The sequence below is a fragment of the Molothrus ater genome, chromosome 25 (genome assembly GCF_012460135.2).
Source record: "Molothrus ater isolate BHLD 08-10-18 breed brown headed cowbird chromosome 25, BPBGC_Mater_1.1, whole genome shotgun sequence".
Taxonomy (NCBI): Eukaryota; Metazoa; Chordata; class Aves; order Passeriformes; family Icteridae; genus Molothrus; species Molothrus ater.
The window spans coordinates 300,482-313,939 of NC_050502.2; the positions used below are offsets into that span (position 1 = coordinate 300,482).

The 13,458-nt window shown below is 54.8% G+C and overlaps 2 protein-coding genes across 3 annotated transcripts; one reads left to right on the forward strand and one right to left on the reverse strand.

Annotated features, from left to right (window-relative positions):
* Positions 1-26: 26 nt before the first annotated feature.
* On the reverse strand, positions 27-6,795 carry ADIPOR1 (adiponectin receptor 1). 2 transcript variants are annotated; one of them, XM_036398301.1, is made up of 8 exons: positions 6,721-6,795; positions 6,386-6,615; positions 5,624-5,740; positions 4,782-4,953; positions 3,649-3,835; positions 2,464-2,651; positions 1,067-1,260; positions 27-774 (listed from the first exon to the last, which is right to left on the reverse strand). In XM_036398301.1, the coding sequence occupies exons 2-8, from the start codon at positions 6,545-6,547 to the stop codon at positions 646-648; spliced, it is 1,149 nt and encodes a 382-aa protein (XP_036254194.1). In that variant the 5' UTR covers positions 6,548-6,615; positions 6,721-6,795; the 3' UTR covers positions 27-645. The 2 variants fall into 2 exon arrangements, with proteins under 2 accessions (XP_036254194.1, XP_036254195.1); XM_036398302.2 differs by lacking the exon at positions 6,721-6,795 and having other exon boundaries at positions 2,533-2,651; positions 6,386-6,679.
* A 1,484-nt stretch (positions 6,796-8,279) lies between these two features.
* Positions 8,280-10,736, forward strand: LOC118696192 (tetraspanin-18-like). Its single transcript, XM_036398175.1, has 7 exons — positions 8,280-8,336; positions 8,584-8,778; positions 9,331-9,405; positions 9,656-9,754; positions 9,836-10,015; positions 10,263-10,346; positions 10,689-10,736. The coding sequence occupies exons 1-7, from the start codon at positions 8,280-8,282 to the stop codon at positions 10,734-10,736; spliced, it is 738 nt and encodes a 245-aa protein (XP_036254068.1).
* The last annotated feature ends 2,722 nt before the right edge of the window (positions 10,737-13,458 follow it).

The window sequence follows — 13,458 nt, forward strand, 5'->3', positions numbered from 1 at the left end:
CTCAAAAATGGACACAGACACAGCAGTGACACTGAACTATTGACCTTTTTATTTCAATCAGCTACAGCAGCTCTATATTCCCTACAACACTGTCCTTCCTCCCGACAGTGAGGGAGCCGAGGACTGCGGTGGCAGCGCGTTGTCTTAAAGCTTAGTATTAAATATTAAATATTCTTTCATTTATGTTTACATTACTTTGTCAAGGAAAACAGAACAAAACAAAAAGGACAATTAAAACTTTAAATTACATGAGTGTGTGCCCATGCCTGGGGCCGCCCCAGCCAGGCACTGCTGTAGGGGATATGCAGAACTCCTGGTGTGTGAGGAGCAGGATGTGCTTGGCTGTGTGGGAGCAGGAAGCTGTTCCCTGTGCTGTCGGAGCAGCAGGTGATCCCGGTGCAGCTAAAACACTGTCTGGAGGAGTCGGGAGTGCCCCTGCAGCCCCAGCACAGTGTGTGGGGAAGGGGCTGAGGATTTGGTCAACAACTTTGCTAAAGGATTTATCCAATTCTTATTTTTTTTGTTTCTTTAAGAAAAAAAAAACAACAAACCAACAACCCCAAATGGTTTTGAGTCTTCCTTTGATTTTAGCAAAGACAAGAGTTTAAAAAGCACTTAGGAAGCTTGTACTAAAACCAGGCGCTCTCAGAGGAGAGAGTCATCTGTGCACCCCCCTTCCAGGCCGTAGCGGAATTCCTGCAGGTTGGACACCCCATAGAAGTGGACAAAGGCTGCAGCCACCACCAGCACGTGGAAAATCTGATGAGACTGGAACTGCAGGGAAGCAAAAAAGCCTTTAGACCACATCAAAGGGGACAGCAACATTATCAACACCTCCTCTTCCGCTTCGCTGCTCCAGGACTGTCCTCTGTGCTCTGCTCCCCACTCTTGCACCCAGCAGCGATTTCCACCCTGTACTTTGCCCTGCCCACGCACAGAACCTGTTCAAGTCTGGCTGCCAGCATGTGCTGAGGCACAGCCGGACACCCCCAGCCTCCAGCCCCTCAGTGCCCCCTCCCCTGACCCCAGAGCTGCCCCCAGACAACCTGTTCACCCCCACACTCACCCAGATGTCAAACTTGCCCGGGAAGAAGCGCTCAGGGATGCGGGCAGCGTAGAGTCCGGCGCCCGTGATGTACATCACAGCCATGAGGAAGAACCAGCCCATCTGCCCCACCGTGGTGGCCTTCACAAAGCCCTCGGCAATGGTGAAGTGCATGGTGGGCACAACCCCACTCAGTCCCAGCCCCAGGAACACGCCTGCGGCCCAGAGAGGAGGTCAGGGAAAATAGCTCAAGTGTGGAGGGGGAGCCACTCCTCCCACAAACTCCCCTTGATCCCTCATCCTGTGCTAGGGAAGCATCTTTTCTTCACTGAATTAATAGAATATCTCAAGCTGAATAGGACCCATATGGATCATTGTGTCCAACTCTTAGCCCTGCACTGGAGAACCCCAAACAATCTGACGCAGTGCCTGAAAGCGTTGTCCAAGCACTTAAACCTCTCCAATCCTCATGGCACTTATCCTTCACAAAATGAGGGGCCCACAGCTCCACATCCCAGGTAAACAGCCCCTATGCTCACTGGGCAGAACCCACCCAGTGTTTCTTATGCACGACTGCAGCAGCTCCCACTCCTGGCTACGGGAATGGACATTTTGGAAGGTGCCAGCCTTTTGGATTGCACTGGGAACACAGCCACCCCTTCCAAGAAAGTAATTTCTTGCAGCTCCTGAGGAAGGAGCTCAGCAGCAGCTGAAATGTTCAACTCTGGCATCTGATGAGTTGGCAGAGAACAAGTGGCACCATAGTGACACTGGCCTGGGGAGGCTCTGGGTGGCTTTCGGCTGGATCCTGCTCATGCTGGGGGCACAAGATGAAGTGGGGAGGAGCCATGGGGATGTGAGTCCTGCCTGTCCCCTGCCCTCATCTGAGGGCTCTCAAGTGGCCTCTGTCTCAGCATGGTCCCTCCTCACTCATGTAGCCAGGACAGTGTTCTGAGAGACATTTGCTTCAGGACCCCTGGGACTTGGGGGAGGGAGGTGTTTCCTGGTGCTCAGCAAGGCTGATGGGATCTGCCATTAAGATTGGGGTAAATTGGGGTGTGGGGCTGGAGGCAGCCCCCCACTCCACCCCCAGGAAGGCAGGGACCAGCCAGCCTGGTAGGCAAGAGCTCAGGAATGCCTTTCTCCTCCACCCCAGCTGCAGGTTCCTGCTGCTAAACTGCTTCCCAGAGAAGGCAGAAAAGGCACAGCCCCAGCCTGCCCAGGGCTATTTTTAAACTCCAAGCCTCAGGCTCTGCTCAGGAGATGAATCCCCAGCACAGCAAGAGAAGACAGGAGGCTACTCCCTACAGTCCTGTGTGCTGCTCAGGGGGAATGAATCCTGCAGGTGCCCAGAGCTTCTCCCAAATGGGATCGGCCCAAAGTGCAACCCAGGACTCGTGGGAGGAGGGAGCTCCTACCTGCTCTGGTCTGCCTGTGCTTGGGGGTAGCAAATCGGTCCCACTGTGCCACAATGATGGCAGAGATACCCAAGACACAGACGATGGAGAGGTAGATGAGTCTTGGCTGTGGGGAGCAGTAGAACGAGTAGTAGAGCCACGGGACGAAGCTCCCCATGATCAGCAGTGCAATTCCCGAATAATCCAACCTGCAGGCAGGGTGCAATGACAGAGAGCCACAGGTGAGCCCCAAAATCCACCCCCTCCATGTGTGGGAACTGTCCAGCCTGCACCTGAGTGGAGTCACTGGGCAGGAGGGGTGTGCTGGGCAGGTGTGACAGGAGAAAAGGCCTGGGCACAGTGGGAATGCCGGGGGGGTGCAAGAGGAGGATGGAGCTCAAAGCACTGGGAGAAAATCCCTGTGCACATGGATCTGTGATCCTCTACTCATCTCACCACAGAAACATAGCCCCTGAACTGCCCCCATTGCCTTCCCAGCAACACAAGGGCATTCCTGCTGGATTTGTTCTGGAGACAGAATCCCATGGGATCTCTGGTGGTTGTGCAAAGGGGATGGGCAGGATTCCCAGCAAGCAGCACCCAAATAAATGCCTTTAACAGCCATATGGGAGCAGAATGTCACTTGAGAGCCTCACTGCAAAGGCTGATGGGAGCTTGACCCTTGGAGCGGCCCAGGAACAGGCATAAACCACTGACCAGCCTTCCCATTCTCCTGGGAATCCTGTTTGTGTTTCTTCTTTCCATTTGGCTTCAGTCCAAACTGGATCCAAACCAGAAGTTTTTAAAAGCACCCAGTAAACCGGAACCTGCCAAACTGGCTATGGCCCCCAGCTGCCCCATGAGAGCGAGACCCCTCCTCAATTCACTACTATAAGGGGCATAGAGCCTGTTCCCTTGGGAGCACAGAGGCCATTCCTGTGGGAGCCAAGATCCTGTTCCCTTGGGAGCTGCAGGGTCCCAGGATCTTTATCATGCACCCGAGGCCCCTGACCTGGCACATTTCAGGTGCTCAGGCAGAACCCTCCAGAACCCTGTTATGGTTCCCCTCAGTTCCATGCTGGATTGGGTTTTCACTGTCTTCCCCCAGGGATAAAACATTTGCGAATGCACTGCTTTCCAAGAGGAAGTGCTGCAAAAACCCAAAACCTCCCAGGAGACCACACAACCACACTCATGCTGACTCACTTTGAAAAAGTCCGTGAGACCTTCTCTGAGTGACAGTACACAGTGTGGAAAAGCCAGGAGAAGCTGAGGCACAGCACTGCTCCCAGGAAGAACATCCCGAACACCACCTTCTCTTGGAGAGGAGCCATAAAGTACATGTTGGGCCGCAGCATGGTTAGGATCCCCAGGCAGAGGAACAGAACAAACCCTGCAGGAACACATGGAGAGGGAAGTCAGGGGGACAGTGGGGAATTTCAGCAAAGCCAGGATAAGAACAGCCCTGGCCATGCTCCTGGAGGTGCTGGATGTATCCCAGGGGTGCTCAGTAACCCACAGTGGGTCCTTGGCTGAGGCCTTTGTTTGTGCAAACAAGAAGGGCTGGCTGGGGTCAGGGGAAGGGGCAGGCACAGGGCAAAGAGCTGCTGAGCTGCTGTTTCACAGGGTCATGGAATCACAAACTGGTTTGGGTGGGAAGGGACTTCAAAGCTCATCACATTCCACCCCCTGCCATGGCAGGAACACCTTCCACTATCCCTGGGTGCTCCAAGCCCTGTCCAACCTGGCTGTGGACACTTCCAGGGATGGGGCAGCCACAGCTTCTCTGGGAAACCTGGGCCAGGGCCTCACCACCCTCAGAGGGAAGAATTTCTTCCACTCTCCCATCTATCCCTGCCCTCTGGCAGTGGGAAGCCATTCCCTCTTGTCCTGTGACTCCTGGCCCTTGTCCAAAGTCCCTCTCCACCTCTCCTGGAGCCCCTTTAGGTACTGGAAGGGGCTCCGAGGTCTCCCTGGAGCTTTCTTCAGGCTAAGTATTTCCAGCATTCCCAGCCCAACTCCAAAACAGAAGAGCTCTAGCCCTCAAAGCATCTCTGTGGCCTCCTCTGACTCATTTCAGAGGAACATCCTCTGAGGCTCCCCTGTTTTGCCCAGGACACATTTCCCTGTCCCACTCCTGCAGAGGCTGAGCCCAGCCCTGGTCCCTCTCTCCCAAGGGGCTCCAGGAGCTCCAGGCACTCCATGTCTGATCCTCATGCATGCACAGGATCTGCACAGGGAGCCCTGGGCATTGAGAGGAAGCGGCACCAAGCCCGTTCTGACCCTAATGCAGGATCTGAGTACCTCCAGCCCCAGGGCTCCCCCTTCCCCACAGTCACCCAGCAGGTGTGTCCAGATGTTGCCGGTCTCGGTGTGAATGCGGAAAATGCTCCGGAAGCAGGCGCGGAAGGAGGGCATGGGGGGCCGGTGTCCGTGCAGGAGGTAATCGTTGTCCTTGAGCCAGTCAGGCAGCACGTCGTACGGGATCACCCGCCAGCGCCCTTCCCACACCTGCAACACACCAGGGGATCATGGCAGCCCGGAGCCCCAAACCCACGGGAACAGCCCAGCCCTGGGATGCTCCTTAGGGAGAGGAAGTTTGGCTTCTCTGACATCAGGTGCCCTGTGGGACCCTGCAAGGCACTCACCCACATCCTGCCCTTTGCTCTCCATAACTTCCCAGGGAGTGATTCCTAGTGGCCCCAGGGAGTAATTGTACCCCCACCTCAGTTCCCACAAAGACTGACTCCCAGTAGGGGGCGATTCCAGGACTCCCCAGGAAGTCAGGGGTGATTAATACCCTCAGATTTAACCCTTCCACATCCACAGACTGTTCCCTGCAGTGGGAACTCCCATTTGATCAGGGAAGAAGCACAGGAGCCACAGTGACTGCAGGCACCGGGTGACACCCCAGCTGGCACTTGGACCCCTGGGCCCCACCCAGGCCCGCAGGAACATCTGAATTGCTCCCAGGTTTCCACCCACCATGGCTGGGCCAACCCCCATCCAGCCATCCCCTTCCCACACCATTCCCAGGGATGCTGCTGGAAGTAGCCCAGCAGAGCTGGAGCCAGCTGCAGCCACGTGGAGCTTTATGTGGACACATCCTGTCACCCTAAACCCAGGGACTGGAGAATCTGCTCCAAAATCAAGACTGGGGGATCGCCACAGGCTCCGGTACCTTGTACACAAACTCTTCCATCTTCTCCATGGCATGGTGAGCCTGCAGAGGCAGGGTCAGCACCCGCACCACCTCCTCCTCCTCCTCGCGGGCCACTGGGCATGGCGGGTCCTCGGCCTGCAGCGAGAAGAGCCAGGAGGGAATCGTTCCAGCCCCTGGGAGAGGAATCATCCCTGCCCTTGAGAGCACCTGGGACTTCATCCCTCTGACGGGATGGGCAGGACCCGCCCGTCACCCTCGTTTATGCAACACACTGCTGCCTGACCCATCCCGGGCATGCTAATCCCAGATTTATCCTGTCGAAAAGTGGGATTAGCACCAGGGATTTTCATCCCTACAACCAAGGCTGGAACGGCCGCTTGGCCCAGCCGGGAGACCCGAGCTGGCCCACCCAAGCAGAGGCGGCTCCGAGCTGGGAACGCTCTGGGTCCCGGTACAGCTCCCGCTCTCCTCAGCCGGGAAGGAGTTCGGGAAAGTGATTCCCGGCCCTGTGGAAATGCCGGGGCACTGGAAACAGCCGGTACAGACATAGCGATCCCGGTGACATCCCTATGAAGGACTATCCCGGCTCCATGCCTGCACGGCAGGAGCAGTTTAGGCCGGCTCGGAACACGGACCGGCCCGAGGAACAACACGGAGCCCTTCTCCTCTAGCTCTTAATGGGATAACAGGCGGATTCCCGGCATAATCCGCGAAGACAGAGCGAGGAGACTGAGCCAGGCTCGGGATCCTCTCCCGCCCGGGGGTCTCGGAGGGGCTCACGCTGGCCGCGCTGGTGGGTCCTTGGTCCCCCTTCTCTTCTAGGAGCGGCCCCAGCTCGGCGAGCTCCAGGTGCGCCCGTTCCCGCTCCCGGTCCCGCTCCCGGTCTCGGCCGGCGGCCGCAAGCCCGCTGCCCGCCCCGGCGGGGGCCTTGCGGGACGCCATCGGGGCGGCGGGTGCGTACGGCTCCGAGGCAGCCGGTGAAGGTCCCTCCGCGTCCTTCTGCCGCCGCGCTGGGGGGGAAAGAAGCAGAGTTACCGGGACCGAGGGGGCCGGCGGCAGGGTTCTCCCCGGGGCCTGGAAACAGCGGACGCCCCGCTCCCTCGCCCGTCCCTCACCGGCCGCTACATCCCGCGGGCGGCGGCGGCGGGACCGGAAGCAACGCTGAGAGAACGGGAACGCACAGCGCTGGTTCCGGCCTCGGGGCCACGCCCCCGCCAGGGCCCCGCCCCGAAAAAGAGCGCTCTATGATTGGTCAAGATCACTGTCCGTCTCTCTTTTCTCCCGCCCCAACGGCCGCCGCCCACTGCGATTGGCCGAGCTGCCCGCTGGGGTGCCGGCGGAAGCCGCTCTGGCCGCGCGGCGCAGCTTTGTGGCTGCGCGCTCTGTTGCCCCCTGGTGGCAGCCCGGTGTACTGCGGGGGGACAGAGCCCCTAGCGCCCCGGGTGACACCACGGTGACACCGACACCGCCGTGCGTCTGAATTATCGGCCCCCGGGATGAATTCTCTCACCTTTTGCAAACGTAACTGTCATAATTCAATTTCTCCATCAGAAGATGCTGTAATGAAGAACTTTGTGTTTCAAGCATTGAGTAAAGTCACATCACCAAAACAAATATGCATTAGGCAGGCGAAGAATATGCTTTAGATATGTGGGTTCATTAGGCAGGCAAAAAATATGCTTTAGATATGCGGGTTCGTGTAAATTTTACTGTATTTAACCTTTTGCCCCTCGGTGTGCTTGATTTGTGGAAACCTCCTCTTTGTACCGGGTGCAGAATAAATAATGTTTCCTTTCTATTGTGACTCTGTGTTTAGAGAGCTCCTAAAGTAGGCAACAAGAGGAAACAGACCCTGTCATCCATCTGGGATGTCCCAGTGTCCCAACAGCGGACAGCCCTTGCAGCACCACCTGCCTGCCCACGTGTGGCCATTGAGGGTTTTCCTGAACGGCCACAGCAATTATCAATGGCCGAGGTCACCCCCGGCCTGGTGGGGCGGCTCGTCTTTCCCTGCCCACAGGTTTAATTTCCTTGGCTGACAAGAGCAGGAGACTCCCAGCCGCCGGCTGCACAATGGTGGATCCTGTTCCCCATCAATCATTCATGGCCTTGCTGCTGGAAGAGATTTCTTGGGGACTGCTGGAGTAGCAAGGGGGGAGAGATTTTCCGACCTTCGTGATGTTATATAGGTGCTGGCAGCACCAGGGAAGGTTGGAGGTACCTGGGTCGCCCACTATCCCTGCAGGGTGAGTGGTGTGGGGCTGAAAGGAACACAGGATTTAGAGGGGACATGGGTTTGGAGGGGACATGGAATTTGTAGGGGACACACGATTTGGTGGGGACACAAGGTCTGTAGGGGACATGGGTTTGTAGGGGACACAAGATTTGGAGGGGACACAGGGTTTAGATGGGACAGAGGACTGGAGACATGGGGTTTGAAGGGGACGTGTTTGGGAGAGGACACGTATTTGGAGAGGACACAGGTTTGGGGCTTTTTGGGGTGTTATGGGAGATGGTGGGGATAGAAGATGATCTGGGAATTTTGGGAAGCTGCATCCCCCCACATTCTGCTGGAGCCATGGGGTCCAGGACAAGTCAGGGTTGGCTGTGGGCAGGGCTCTGCTCTCCTCTCCATAGGGACAAATACTGCCGTGTCCCCCCTCCCGGTGTCCCCATGGGTGTCTTGAGCTGCATGAAGTACCTGATGTTCATCTTCAACATGCTGGTGTTTGTGAGTCCCCCTGGGCCCTGTGGGGTGCAGGGATGGAGGGAACCTGTGCCTGGGGACCAGTAACTCCAGCTGGCTCAGGGGTGGGTGACACCAGTCCCAGGGAGGGAACCAAGGGTTGAAGCATCCCCCATCCACATGGGGTGACATTTCTGTCTGGATCAGGGGTGGGTGACATCCATTCCCAAGGAGGGGACCAAGCCTGGGACATCCCCTGAGCCCATGATCATCTCCTGACCTCCCCCTGCAGGCTGGGGGAACGTGCCTGGCAGGCATGGGAGTCTGGGTGGCCGTGGACCCGGCTGGTTTCCAGGACATCGTGGCCACCAGGGCCGTGCTGAGCGCAGGCGCGTGGCTGCTGCTGGTCGTGGGCATCGCCCTGTCCCTGCTGGGCTTCCTGGGCTGCTGCGGGGCCCTGCGCCGGAGCCGCCCGCTCCTGCTGCTGGTGAGGGAGGGAGGGAGGATGGGTGGAAAGGGGCTACAGGATATGGCCAGGGGGCACTGGGGGCAGGAGTCATGGGCTGAACGGTGGTGTTCCTGGGATGCAGGTGTTCCTGGGGGAGCGAGGAGCTGGTGCTCCTCATCCTCAACATGTCCTGCCATCCACTCCCCACCTCGTGAGTCTCAATTTAGAGCCCAGAGGATTTATAAAGCCACCAAGTAGGGTCAATTCTCTCTGAAGCCACTGGCTTCTCTCACATGGCATTTCCAAGATGACCCCACTGCTGGTAAGGGGCAGAAAAATGCCTGTTTGAGCACCAAGACCCCCATTTCTTCAGCATCCTCAGTCTCTTGCAGACACTGCTTGTTTTTAACCCCTGTCTTGCAGCCACAGTGGTCAGAGATGTGGCATCCGTCCCCAGGAGCTGTACTCATGTCCCTGGTCTCGGGGACACAGGGCACAGGCAGGGCTGGTGCAGAGGAGGGCAGGGATAATGTGAGCAAGCTGCTGGTGGGATCAGGCTTGTCTCTGACTCCTTCACCTGCTGCCTTCCAGTTCTTCATCCTCGTCAGCCTCGTCTTCCTCATGCAGCTCATTGGGGCCGTTCTCTTCCTGGTGCACTGGAAACAGGTACCAACACCATCCCCAGTGTCACCATCCTCCCTCTGTCATGCCATAGCCATGGCTCTGAGTCCACCAGGCAACTGGGGCTGGTGAAGGGACACCCTTCCCCTCACCTCCATCATCAGCACCACAATACAAACTGCAAAGCAGGTAGGGGGGATCCACTGGGTGCCCAATTCCCCTCTAAAGGAGCTTGTCCTGAGCAGAGTGGGAGAGGAACAGAGGAACAGTCCCAGCCCTGGCACCAATTCCACAGGTCCAGCCCGAGCACTTCCTGTCTGAGCTGCAGAGGAACTACGGTGGGGACGAAGGTGCTGAGGTCTTCTCCACAGCCTGGAACACCCTCATGGTCACGGTGAGCAGCCGGGAGGCTCCTGGGGCACGCACAGGATCCACCAAGGGTGACCATGGTGATGATGTTTCCCTTCTGTTCCAGTTCTCGTGCTGTGGTGTTTTAGGACCCGAGGATTTTGGGAATGGCTCCCGCTTCCAAGAGCTGCACCCAGGGATGCCATGGCCACGGGCATGCTGTGCCCGGGATGGGCTTCTGCAGGTGGGAGAATTGCTGGGCTGGGAGCAGTGCCAGGAGAGAAGCCCTGGCTACATCCATGAGCAGGTACGGCACAACTCTGCTGAATCTGTGTATGTGTCCCAGCCTCAGCCAGGCTCACGGAGGAGAGCATGAGGGACAGAAACCAGGGACATTGCCTGGTTGTGGTTCAACAGTCCAGTGGCTCCCAAAATCTTCAGCTCATCCTGCCCCACAGGGGACCCCCCACATCCCCCTGTAACCCAGTCCTCCTCTGGGCTCCCTGTGGCCATGAGGAACATGAGAGAGCCCTTCCCTCCTCTCTCTGCCCTAGGGCTGCTTCTCTACCTTCGGCAAGACCCTGCAGAGGTACATCTTCCTCCCTGGGACCTGCAGCTTAGCTGTGCTAGGCATTGAGGTAATGAGGGGGGACCAGGGACAGGGCAGGAGGAACGTCCACTCTTTGTGGCAGGGGGGTTGCTCAGTGAGGAAAGAGAGCACAAATGGGCTCAGTTCTGTCTCGGGGTACAGAGCCTGCTCTCTGCTGCAGATAGGACAGGTGAAGGAACAGGGAAGGGTTTGTTTTACTCCCCCTGGGTCTCCTTGCCCTGGTGTCCCTGTGCAGCACCAGGAGAGCTGGCCCAGGCCCCTCAAGGGGCACAATGATGGCCCCAGGCCAGGGATCCTCCAGCCCCTCTCTCCCCCTGGCCTGGCCCGGCCCTGCTATGGGGCTGACCCTTTCCCATCTCCATCATTCCAGATCTTTGCCATGTTCTTCGCCTTCTGCCTTTACTACAACTTCGACTGAGTGGGACAGGGACACGCCCAGGGCTTTGGGAGCAGCTGAGGACACAGCCTTTCATCACCCAGCAGAGATCAGCTCATCACTGTATAAACGACTCAGACCCCGGGTGGGAATGACTAAATAAAATTTAATTAGAACCCGATAAGTTACAAAGCAAAGAAGGGACAGCGCTAGGAGCATAGCGACACTCTCTCTGCTCACCAGAGGCTCAGCTCACAAAATGGCATCTTTGCCTTTTATACGCTCCAGGTTGCATCAGCCACATTAGTATTCATACACAGTCCTTCTATGTCCTCCCAGCGCTTCCCACAGTCCATGGCTTTGCCCATATATATAAACTTGGCTCCTCCTAGGGTCCATGACCTCATTCTTATAAGTAGATTTGGCTCCTCCCAAGGTCTGTCTGTTAGGCCTCTGTGCCTCTCCTTGGTGGAGCCCCTCTTGCATCTTGATTGGTGGTGAGATGTTACCCTGACAAGAGTCCCAGCCACAAGTGTCCTCCACTCCCTGCCACCTCTTGCAAGGGGCAGGTATACATGTGGCCCTCCCCCGCATTTTTGACAGCTCTGTTGGCCAAAACTGCCAGGCAGCAACCACACTGTGGGAGGGGAGGATTGGAGGGAGAGCAGAAAACGGTTCAAAACCAAACTGGAACAACAAAAGTACATGTCAAAAAAACTGTAAACCTAAACAGAACTTCTTCTCACCATACTTAATAACTCCTCGTTTGCATGAGCCAATCACTACACCTTATTCATTACAATCCCCCCTTTTTCTCTTGATACCTCATTTATTTGGCTCATGCAAATGAGTCTCATTCCCAATTTCATTACAATACTTGAAATTGACCAACCCAACATTAATCATATTTACTTAAAATTTTCCAACCCAACATCAACCATATTACAACATCCAATTCATATATTGTCTAGGAAAATCAACTTCTCTTAACTTCTTCTCCTTATATCTGATTATATCAACTTAAACTATACTTGAATGAGTCCTAACAGTATCTGTTGACACGGTTCAGGGCAGCAAAAACCTTAGGTCTCCCTGAGAAAATGATTGATGGCTCTCATGACATGGGTAGTCCTCTGTAATAAAAGGCAAGTGACAGACAAAAATGGGAGTAACAGAGGTCTGGTATGGCTTTTACTTCCACCCACCATGCCTTATAGGGTTGCTACCTATAGCAGGTGTGTATGATTTTCCAACCCAGTATTGCCCTCCATCCCTTTGTTACTTCTCCCAATTTTGCCACCTTCCAATTTTAGCTGCCTTTAGTACTTTTTCCATTATGATCTTTTCCTGGTCCTCTGAGCCTTCCCATTTAACAGACTCTAGTAGTTTCCATCCAGAGAGACTGATAACCACAGTAATACACCACATACTAATGTCAATACATTACACCCTCTCCCTTTTGACCAATACAATCCTGGTCTTTCTGCTGGGAGCTGAAGTGTCTTTCCCTGGTGTGAAATCAAGGTGTCTCAGAGACCATACAAACTTGGCTGTCCTTCCTCATTTTCTGTGCTCCTTGGAACATTCTCTGGATTATTTGGGTCACCTCAGTTCATTCCCTCTTAATCCCTGTTTAAGAGTCAGTTTTACCACCTGGTTCAGATGTTAAAGTCCCCTCCTCGGGTTCTCCCACAGGTCCTTTGACTTGGCTTGGGTCCACCCTCGTTCAGTGGTTCTGACGCCCATCTCAGTTGTTATTAGCACTTGAAAGGGACCTTCCCATTATGGTATCAATGGTTGTTCATTCCAGGATTTAGTTAACACCCAATCCCCAGGTTTTATGTATCTTGAAGTCTAGAAGGTAAACTTGGAGAATCATTCCTCATTTTCCTAAGTCCTCTAGATTTTGGGCTATGGTCTTAACATATTTCATGACATTTACTTCCCCCTCTTCATAGGTTGCAGCTTCATGGGTTGAAGCTAAAAAGGGTAACCCAAACATCATCTCATAAGGGGATACACCTAGGTTGGACCAAGGTTGTATTCTAGCCCATAGTAATGCTAGGGGTTATCATCTTATCCAAGACATTTGAGTCTCTACCATTAAGTTAGTCAAGGTTATTTTACGGGTCTGATTCATCCTCTCAATCCATCCAAAACTTTGTGGGTGCCATAGTGTATGTGAATCCCTTTTTATTCCCACTGCTTGGACTATCTGTTGTAAAACCTTGGAAGTGAAGTGTGTCCCCCTATCTGAATCAATCCTCTTCACCATCCCGTACCAGGGAGTAATTTGTTCTAACAGCATCTTGGAGACAATACAACAGCACACAGCAGGTATAGCCTCAACCCAGCGACTCAAATGATCACTAAGACCAGTAAGTATTTCCATCACTGGATCTGGGAAGTTCAGTAAAGTCCACTTGTATACTTTGAAAGGGTCTAGGGCTAGTTCCTGACCTCCCGAGGTTACTTTTCTTATTGCCTTTTTGATCACCTTTTGACAAACTCCACATTTACCAATTACTTGTTTTGCTATTCCAAAGACTCCTATACACCCATAATTCTTTAAAAACTCATCACAGAGGGCTTGGGTACCCCAATGGGTCTTTTGGTGTAGTCTGTCTAATACTTCTTTGGAAAGGGGTCTATTTAACATTTGCCTTCTGTCTGGGAGCCTCCAGATACCTGCATCATTCTTCTCTGCCCCTATCTCCCTCAATCTGTCCTCTTCTGGTTTACTAAACCTTGGAATCCCTGATTC